General features: G+C 40.1%; 1 protein-coding gene across 1 annotated transcript; it reads right to left on the reverse strand.

Annotated features, from left to right (window-relative positions):
- Positions 1-2,736: 2,736 nt before the first annotated feature.
- Positions 2,737-3,674, reverse strand: LOC116101050 (olfactory receptor 4D11-like). The gene has a single exon (XM_031384744.1). The coding sequence runs from the start codon at positions 3,670-3,672 to the stop codon at positions 2,737-2,739; it is 936 nt and encodes a 311-aa protein (XP_031240604.1). The 5' UTR covers positions 3,673-3,674.
- Positions 3,675-10,434: the final 6,760 nt, after the last annotated feature.

Consider the following 10,434-nt stretch of genomic DNA (forward strand, 5'->3'; position numbering starts at 1 on the left):
TTCTATTCCGTTTTGATAAGTTTTGAATCTGAGCATCTGTATAATGCACCAATTATGGACTTTTCTTAATTATTATCTCCTAAAATACGCTAATACAGTATCTAGATAGGCCCGAGTGTTTAAGCAATATGCTTTCCTTCCTGGGCATTCCTTTCTGCAAAAGGTATTATTCCTCAGTACACCCGTAACGTGTTTGCTTTCACACCCACTATCAAGTAGAGCAGTTTGAAAAAGCAAGGACCCTCCCTCCCCAGGGAGTTTAGAGGTCAGGTGGGGTGAAGTGTGGGGACATCCAAGTGGAGACAGGGGGTGGGGAGGAGATATGGGATGTGGAACAATCGGAGGATGGATGAGGGGGAATAAAATATGGAGTGTAAATAAATAAATACATAAATAAATTTATTAAAAGAAGAAGAAAAAGCAAGGAGCGTCCAGTCCAGTCGCTTCCCCAAGGATCACCACAGGGGGAGGCTCTGGTTGTAAAGAGCTCAACCTAAGGCTACTGGAGATTTCCCCTCCCAGCCCCTCAGTACTCTCAGCACTCGCTGGGAACCAAACTAGCTTCCGCCCCTGTCCAGGGCTCTGCCTTCCCCTTCCTTCCTAGCGAGCAGATGTCCACAGCAGAAGCTCAGACCAGGGACCCAGTTCCCAACTCCCAGCGGTCCACAGGAGACAGGGAACCACAGCAATCGTCCCCACACTGCTGTTTCCTACCCAGGAAGACGTGGACTGAGGACCCCCATTACTAACTGCGGTTTGCCTCCCCTGAGCAGCTTGCCCGCAGCGCTCCAGGCACTCCATGGGCTAGGCAGGATGAAGCCCAGTATTTCTGCGTTCTTAATATTTTCTTAAGGAACTCCTGTTGTACTCAGCACTTATCACATTCATTTGCTTTCCTCTCCACGTCTGCCATCATTTCAGTGTACTGTTCTGGCTCTCTCCATGTGTAATCCCTTCTAAGATTGTTATAATTTTCACTTCTAGATGCTTTATTATAATCATAAATCTGCTTCCTGCTTTCAGATTTGAAAAAGCTATGCATAAGCTTTCACATTATGTTCTATTTTTCTTCAACATATAGTTTCTTGCTAGTAAAACTTGTCCTTACCCTACTTAAGTTTACGGCATAATTTTGTTTGAGTTAACACGAATTTATACATAGTCTTTGGATATAATTTTGCCCATTTTAGGATTAGTTCCCCATCTTCCTATAGAAATATCGGTGTGTTTGGGTTTCGTCTGCTCCACAAGGCCTATCTGTCTTTAGTAAATTAAATATGGGATGTGTATTAATTATTAGGTTCATTTGAGTGGACTCTTGTTTTTTTTGGTTTTTCGAGATAAGGTTTCTCTGTATAGCCCTGGCTATCCTGGCACTCACCCTGTAGACCAGGCTGGCCTCAAACTCAGAAATCTGCCTGCCTCTGCCTCCCAAGTGCTGGGATTAAAGGCGTGGCCGCCACCGCCCGGCTTGAGTGAATTCTTTACTTCACCCTTCCTAGATACAATGATACAGAAGGAGGATGTAGGAAATGATTTTGCTTTTCTGTTTATGATTACCAGAAGTTTAGTTTCTAGGGCTCTCTGTACTCACACTACACAGGGTGATTGGGAGTTGAAATGAAGATGTTTCTGCAAATACTACTTGTCCCTGTTGTAATCACACTATTGTGTACACAGGTTGTAACAGAGTTTTTGAGTGTTTTTTGATGCTCATAATCCTGAGAGACTGAGACTGTTGGTTTAACAGCACCTTGGGTCCTGTAGTGAGATCTAGGGCATCCTGTGCTACAAATGATACCCAGGGTCAAACAAATCAACCCCAATCCTCAAAACTGGAAAAAGTTAAGACTGACTTAAGTTTGGAATCAATTTTTACATGTCTTTGTTTCTCTCATCCTGATTTCAAGTAAGATTTACTATGCTTAATGGTCTGGGTTCTGTAGTATAAAGGGGAATTAGTGTGTTAATTTGACAACTTTATTATATTTTAATATATATAAATTATATATAACTATAACTATATATAACTATATAATTATATATGTATGTATATACATATATACAATGCAGTATACATAAGAAAAACAAAAATATTTATTTATTGTGTTGGATATAAGTTTTTATTTTTTCAAACACTCAAATCAATTATGTACAAGGTGGATGTTAAGTGTAGGACAACTAGTTCCAGATTCTTGCTCTTTTTGTATTTATACATCAGGGTTTTACAAAGGCAGACTGCAAGTCAAGTGCGAAGTCACTTTTGACTGGGTCATAGAGAATGAACAACAGCAGGGAATCTTTAAAAACCATTTATAACAAGCCTTTGTTGATTTAAAAAGGAAGGCTGATCACTAGCAGTGTTCAATTCATAGAAAACACCCCCCCAAAGTCATAGAATAACTGCTAATAGATGGAGAGATAGGTGCTAGAGACCTAGAATTTTGAGACAGATGACTCTGATGACCCTTGTCAAAACCCCATACCCTAAAGACCATTGATGGACAACTCTAGTGCTTCTATTATAGTCCATGTTTATTCCTTACTTTCTGTTAGTCTCTCTTCAAGGGTTATATTCTTCTTGCTTAACTTTCTATTAATGTCCACATTTACAAACAATTTTATGAGTCAGATCCTTCATATGGATACTAATTACTATAGCTTATTATATATAGCTGAGTCCTAACATAAAAAAAGACTCAATTATGTTTCCCCTTTCCATAGTCAGTAATGGAACTATTCTACCTCAGAAAGTATAAGCCTTTTCCTGAGTCTCTTCATGGCTGACTTCATCTCCTGGTTCCTGAGGGTGTAGATCACTGGGTTAAGGACAGGAACAATTATATTTAGGGTGATGGAGACAGCTCTGTCCATGGGGAGGGCAGTGAAGGGCCTGGCGTAGACATAGATGCAGGGCACAAAGTGCAGGGTGACCACAGTGATGTGGGAAGTGCAGGTGGAGATGGCTTTTTTCTTTCCCTCTCCTGTGTGTGACCTCAGCATTGTCAAGATGACTGTGTAGGATACAAGGAGAAGAACAAACCATAGCGTAGTGATCAGGCCATTGTTTGAAATCATCAGGAGCTCGAGAACAAAGGTGTCAGTGCAGGCGAGTTTGAGGACCTGTGGGACATCACAGTAAAAACTGTCAACAACATTGGGTCCACAGAAAGGAAGTGGGAGCAAGAGGGAGATCTGCACGATTGAGTGGACAAAGCCGCCCACCCAGGAGGCCGTGATGAGGGCTGTGCACCGCCCTGTACTCATGATGGTCACATAGTGCAGGGGCTTGAAGATGGCCATGTATCGATCGAATGCCATCACAGAGAGAGAAAAAATGTCTGCCCCACCAAGCAGATGGAAGAAAAAGATCTGAGTGAAGCATCCATTGAACGAGATGGTCTTTCTTCTTGAGAGAAGGTCCACTAAGACCTTTGGGACAGTAATGGAGGAGAAGCAAATGTCCAAGACAGAGAGGTTGCGAAGCAGGAAGTACATGGGAGTGTGGAGACGGGACTCCCAGGTCACAGTGACCATGATGGTGACATTTACCAACACCGTTGTTATATAAACAATAGACAAAAAGAAAAATAAGAGTAAGCTCAGTTCTTGAGATTGGGTAAGGCCACAAAAAATAAATTCAGTCACCCTGGTGTGATTTCTCAGTTCCATTGAATGGTATTTCCTCCTCTGTCTACACCTTTGAAGGAAATGCTATGTTATTAAAACAATAAAGTAAGATTTGCATCCCATTGAGATAGAACATGCACAGGTGTGTAATTGCAGCATGTTCTTCAGGAACTTGCTGTTATCTAGGAAAAGCACTTGATCTCTTGATCAGCTCTGTTATTAGCACAAGTTGTGGTTTAGACCAGACCGTTTGTTCTCGTGCTTAGTGGGCGTTTGTAAGTTCTGCTACCGCTTACCTCTAGAGATTCTAGAGAGCCTTACGACAGGGTACTGAGCTGCTGGGCTTCCTCCAGCTCTGAAAATCCAAGTAGCCCAATTTTACTACATTTTGTTTCTACAGTTTAAAAGCCACTGAGGGCTCAGTGAGTTGGTTCAGCATGTAAAGGCATATTCCGCCAAATCTGGAGACCTGAGTTCATTTCTCAGAACTTACATGTTTGAAGGAGAGAACAAACTCCTACAAATTGCCCTCTGACTTCCATACCTTGCCAGTGTCATGTATGTACTCTTATATATGTGTTTTCTGTCTATCTGTCTTATTGCCACTGGAATGAATTGCCTCTCTCCAATATCATAATATGGATCCACATGGATAGAGATTATTATTTTAGGAACCACCACATGTTTAAATACATGTTTAAATGTTTCTTAACATCATTCTGTGACTCAAGGGATAGATTTTATTATCTCACTTTAGCAATGCCAAATTCAGCCCAATAAAATAAAATAAAAACTCCACGGTAATATAGAAAGTCAGTGGCAAAGTAGAAATAAGACAAATTTCTCCTGGATATTCATTCCTGGGCCTTTCTACTACCTCCCACCTCCTATTGATTTCAGGATACACAAATCTAAAACTGATTTATGTAAGGAACACCTTCCTAACTTTCCCCAAGCACTTCCAAGGATGAGTTTTGCCACCCTTGCCTCCTCATCACAATGGAATTTGAGCCCATCACCTTTCTTTCACCTCTTACATGCTACATTACACGAATGATATCTTTTAAGTTTAAAATTTCATTTTATAGATTCTCATATTTTGGGGGTAAATGATGGGATTTAAACAACAATAAACAGATGACAAAGAATGTCAGTAGAGATAGTTTTATTCATATATTAAGTAGACCTGATCCTTTAACTGCAAATTTCTTCCAGCAGAAACCTTTAAGGTCAATGTCTTAGTTTAGGTTTCCATTGCTGTAAGGAGACTCTATGACCAAGGCAACTCTTATAAAGGATACCGTTTAACTGGGGCTGGCTTACTGGCTCTGAGGTTCAGTCCACTATCGTCATGGCAGGAAGCATGGCAGTATCCAGGTAGGCATGGCTCTGGAGTTGCTGAGAGTTCTACATCTTGTCAGAAGACAAACAGGAAAAAGATTGGCATCTTCTGCAGGCTGCTGGAGGAGGGTCTTAAAGCCCACCCCCACAGTGACACATTTCCTCCAACAAGGCCACAACTCCTAATGGTTACACTCCCGGACTCCCGGGGCAAAGCTTATTGGAACCACCACAGTCAGGATTTGGAGAGATGACTTAGAGATCTTGCAAGAGCACTTGCTGCATTGTAGCGGACCCAAGTTTAGTTTCTAGTATCTAGGCCAGACAGCTCACAATTCCCAGTAACGACAGCTGCAGAAATCTGATGTCCTCTTCTGGACTCTCTAAGCCCCTGCACTTATGTGAGCACAGACTGCCTATACAAATACACAGAGTTTTAAAAAAAAATGAAATCTTGAAAAAGAAACCTTTAGGACCTTGCTTTATTTGGCAGGACTGAAGTTTCTCACTCAGACCTCTACCATACTGCTCTGCTACAGTATGAGTAGATCTCTTGTCTGAAGGACAACTCCCCCTTTTTCTCAAACCCCTGTTCCTCCCCCACCCCCCAAACCTAATATCACTGGAGTAATGTCGACAGCTGGTAAGGCAGATTTCCTTCTTTGCCCTTCCAATAAAGAAATATCAAACAATGTCTGTTCAAGTTGGGATTTTTAATTTCTGATATTTATTCTATCACAGGTGGACATAATGACAGCTACCACATATTCCTTGATAGCTTATCTATTCCTTTCTTAGGATTGACAGGAATCTTTACCTCATTGTATTTTCTCCAGGTTAGTCGGGACTGATCAGGTCAGTTGGGACTGATCGGGTCAGTCAAGACTGTTCTAGCTTAAAGATAAAGTATAGCAAGATAATACTTCTTGATATGCAGAAAGTCACTTAGCAAGTGAGTTGTGAAGTCAGCCTTGACTTTTAATTCCTCAACAATGTCTGAGGAGGCCTACAGAGGTGATAAAGGAACAAACATTTGCTAATAGGAGAGAGATATATTGACACTTAGCATCTGAATTTGACATAATTATCCACCACCATCATACAGATATATAGTTCTTGGCCAATGCCCAGCTAAGAAGTATGCTCGGGCAAGCTTTGGAAAGTAATGACCTTGAAGATTTATGTAGATAAATAACTTGCATCTACCTGTATTGTTTCCCCAGTCATTGAACCCAGATCCTCAAGCACTCAAGTCAAGTACTCTACCACTGAGCTGCAGGCCCAATCACTAAGAAACTATTTTGCTCATCTTCCTGTCTTGGCATCAAAGATGAAAGATAAAAATGTTTTCCTCTGATGCAGATTACAAAATACTTCTCTGATCTTGAGGAAACCATGTTTTACTGGGCTTCTTGCTTGTATTAATTACAGGACAAAGTCAAGGACTTAAGAACAGGACATAACTGGTTTGGAATTCTGTTTCCTCCTCCTTCTTGCTCTTACCTGGAATGAATCCTTTAGGTTCCTCCAGTTTTCTTTGTAAAGCTGGGAAAACATAACATTTACTTCATGAAGCTGTGTAAAGAATAAATATGGTACTGCTTGTAAAGTCTCCAGTAGGCAATAGGCTCTCAATTAACTTGGATCTTTCCTTTCTTTAGTATACATCATCCTCTTTACCTAACAAGGAAGGGCTGTGTGCAAAGTCATTGACAAAATGTAAAATGCTTCTCTCTCTTTGAGCCAACTTGTTCTTTTTGTTTGAACGAGTTTGTGGGAACTGATCAAGTGGAACAAAGTCTTAGTTGCTGGATCTGTGTGCTTTGGAATATTGCTGTTTATGGATCAAGTCAAGGAGACTCAGTCAGCCATGGGCAAAGTATGCATATAAATGTGCCTTTGAAATGGCCCCAGTTTTAAAAGAGAATTTGGGGGTTTTAAAAGGAGGCAATTATTTTGTAGGAAAAAGGGTTCATGATCACAAGGATCATCCTAAGCCCTAAACTGGAACAAAACATGCTTTTTTTTCCAGTTAATTGTTTTCCTAGCAAATCCTTCCTTCTCTTTTGCTATGCTGAGCCCATGTCTGTTGCTTTGTCTCCTGAAGGCATGCCTGACTTAGTTATTTCTGCAGCACCTTAGCCACATTATTCACAATTGTTACTCTGCATAACCTCTGGTATGTCACACTCTGACAGTTCAGTGTCCTTACCTAAATTATTCAGTGTTCAACCACGAATGCACACCATTAAGACTTCAGTGTAGATGTTGGAGAGAAACATTGTGTTCGCAGGTGAAGGCCTTGTGAATATTTGCCATGGCTGGCTTCAATGTCATGTCTTTAGCCTTCACCTTGGAAGGACAGATCTTGGGAGTCACATCTTTGTGGCTTCCCTTCCTATCCTTCTTCCTATCACAAACTTACTATGGGCACTGTTTTATGGACCCCAAACTTAATACAAAAATTAGCAAAGGGAATTTGCATATAAGCATTGAAATAGAATGGGCATTCTTCTGAGTACCATGGTCCCAACGGGAGTTATTAGAGACTTTCTAAGTAATTACTTGCAAATCACTCATGTGGACCCATGTAAAAGTGTCCACATTTCTTTACTCTCCAAAGTATTTTTTTTTATTGTTTGTTGTTTGATAATTTCACCCATGCATTCTGATTACTCTTACACCCACCACCTCTAGTCTCCCTCCATCCTTGTCAACTGACCTTCCTTCCTACTAGTCCCTGTATACCATAATGATATGTTTCATTGTGTTGTGTGACCCACTGAATTTAACCAGGGTTACCTGTGTAAACATGAGTGTGGAATTATACAATGGAAGATGGTGGGCTCACTGTTGGGTATGCAACTGAGGACAATAACTGCCTCTTCTCCAGAATCCATCACTAGCCAACTGCTCAGAAGGGATGTGTAGGGTTCCATGAGCCCCTCCTCAATCTGTGACCATTTGGTTGCAGGCCCAGTCTTGTGCAGGTCCAGTGCAGACCCTATCTCCGATAAGGTCATGATTAGAATGGCTGTATCATGCCAAGAGGACAGTATTTCATATCCTTTCTCCATATCCTCCGGTGTTTATGTTATCCTTCTTCTTTTTCCATGATGTCCTATGAGCTTTTGAGAGGGAAGGTAGTATAAATGTTCTATTTGGGGAAGAGCACACCACTTTCACTTATTCTTAGTACCTTGAACAGTTGTAAGTCTCTGCACTTCGTGGCAAAAAGAAGCCCCTCTATGGCTGGCTGTAGTATTTGTTTATGTATATAAATAAAAATATTTAGAAGGCAGTTTCAATGTCTAGTCCCATCAAGCCCTGCATTTTTGACAAGGTTTACAGTACCAGGCATGCTTTCTTTCCTGTGGAGTGGACTATGTAGAAGAATGACAAATCTGTACTGTTTTTTGGGGTTGCCAGTGGCTCTCCAAGAACAGTTAGTTACTCATCACAACAGTCATGCTGCTACTGCACTAATGTGGTCATCTTTCCTGGTGGTTAGTATCATAATTCATAGAGTTCAAAGTTGAGTAAGTCTGTTAATGACTTCCCCCACCCCAGCAGCCTGTGTAGTACCTTTTGGCAATATGAAAACTAGAGAGTATGATTAACTTCGCAGCTCAATTCCTGCCTGATATTTTTATATCTTGTAACAAAAGTATATAATGTCTTTAGCAATAGAATCTTATCATCTAGTAGGCCACGAAGAAGAATGATAAATCTGTACTATTTTGGGGATGGGTGGGCAGTGGCTCTCTGAGAAACAGATTCTAAGGAAGTATACCACCTGGCACTGAATTTTTTTTTATAACTCATAGCTTCCAGAAGCACCATTATCTAGCCATATAAGATATTTCACTTCTTCCTTTTTTCCCTTCTCCCTTTTTAAACTAACATATTTTAATTGGCTTATGAAGTAGTAAGTTTCCATATGGCTGTCCTAGTTTTATTTTTCTTTCTGTTATAAAACATCCCAACCAAAAGCAACTTAATGGAGGAAAGAGTTTGTTCAGCTAATGATTCTAGGTCACTGTCCATCATTGAGGAAGTCAAAGTAGAACCTTGATAGAAGGTCAACTTGTTATTCCATATAACAGTACTGCTAATAAAGGAATATACTTCACAGCCAAAGAAGTATAGCAGTAGCCATGTAATACTTTGTTTGCTAGCTGGCATGCTTGTCTTTAGATAGCTTTTTTATAGACTTTAGGGCAACCTGCTTAGGGAATGGCTCTGCCCACAATGGGCTGGACTCATTTATATCAGTTAACAATTAAGATGTTCTCCAATAAATATGTACACAGGCCAATTTGTTTTAAGCAGCTTCTGAATTGACACTGTCTTCCCAGCATTTCTAGGTTGTTCCAAGTTGTTAAAGCTAGTTAGGACAGTTTTTTTTTTTTTTTTTAATTCTTCAAAGACTGTGGAAGTCATAAAACAATGCATTCTTCTGTTCTTTGACTTTTTGAGAGAGATTTGTCATAGGACCACTCATTTCTTATGAGAATAAAGGCACAATTTATTTGCAGGGGGTGGGAAGCAAAACCATTCTTGCCATTTCAGTGATGTGTCTCTTTAATGAATATTGGTATATGAAAAGATACATAATGCATCTTTGGTGGGAAATTTGTGGAGGCCATCAGGAAAAATACTTAACAAAACTCATGGAAAGAATTTAAGAAAGTTTCAAGGGTGAGTCAGAGTCATGAGATTATTGAGGGCACAGCCTTAAACAAGACTTCTATATCATGCACTTCAAAACTCAGGAACTACCAAAGAAAAGGCCACAGAAAGAATGTTAGAACTGGAGAATGGAAAGAATGCTGAGAAATGCTGTCTCCTGGACATGACTCGGCTGTTGCACCCATGAACTCACAACATCATGGTTAACCTGCGTAAGACCTGTTCAAGACAGGGCCCATGAATATTGTTTCTAGGGTATGGGGAAATCATATTCTTGGTGGTATTGCTACTAGAAAGTTTGTCTTGCTCAAATAAATGACTCCACATATACTCATATGAGCAATCCTAATCAAACTCAGTAGGTTATAAAAAAAGAAGGCATGAAAATAGGAGGAGCTTTAATTTCTTGAGCTTTCTTACCCTCTTCTGATTTTGACTGAAGAATGTCAGGAGCCATAATAGAATAAGATAATAACTAACAGGTGATCATCCTGAAATGCCTGCTTCGGATTATTATATGATCTGCAACCCTTATTAAGCAAGGCTGTAAGGGACTAATTTTAGGAAAGATTTCTGTTATTAATATGTTTTCCTGTTATTATTAAACATATAGAACAATCACTAAGTAGTAGCACACTCCTTTGGAGCAGATCTCTGCAGATCCATGAAGGTGTACTGTCTTGTAGTGATGCTATATAGACATTAGATGACTTAAGTCTTAATGATGATCTTATAAGAATTCCTAAAATTATATCTGTGATTATTAAGCTC

This window comes from Mastomys coucha, unplaced genomic scaffold (genome assembly GCF_008632895.1).
Source record: "Mastomys coucha isolate ucsf_1 unplaced genomic scaffold, UCSF_Mcou_1 pScaffold21, whole genome shotgun sequence".
In the NCBI taxonomy this organism is placed as follows: domain Eukaryota; kingdom Metazoa; phylum Chordata; class Mammalia; order Rodentia; family Muridae; genus Mastomys; species Mastomys coucha.

Bases quoted from the DNA above. Each gene is read 5' to 3' on its own strand.
- LOC116101050 (XM_031384744.1), bottom strand. From the start codon at position 3,672: ATGGAACTGAGAAATCACACCAGGGTGACTGAATTTATTTTTTGTGGC.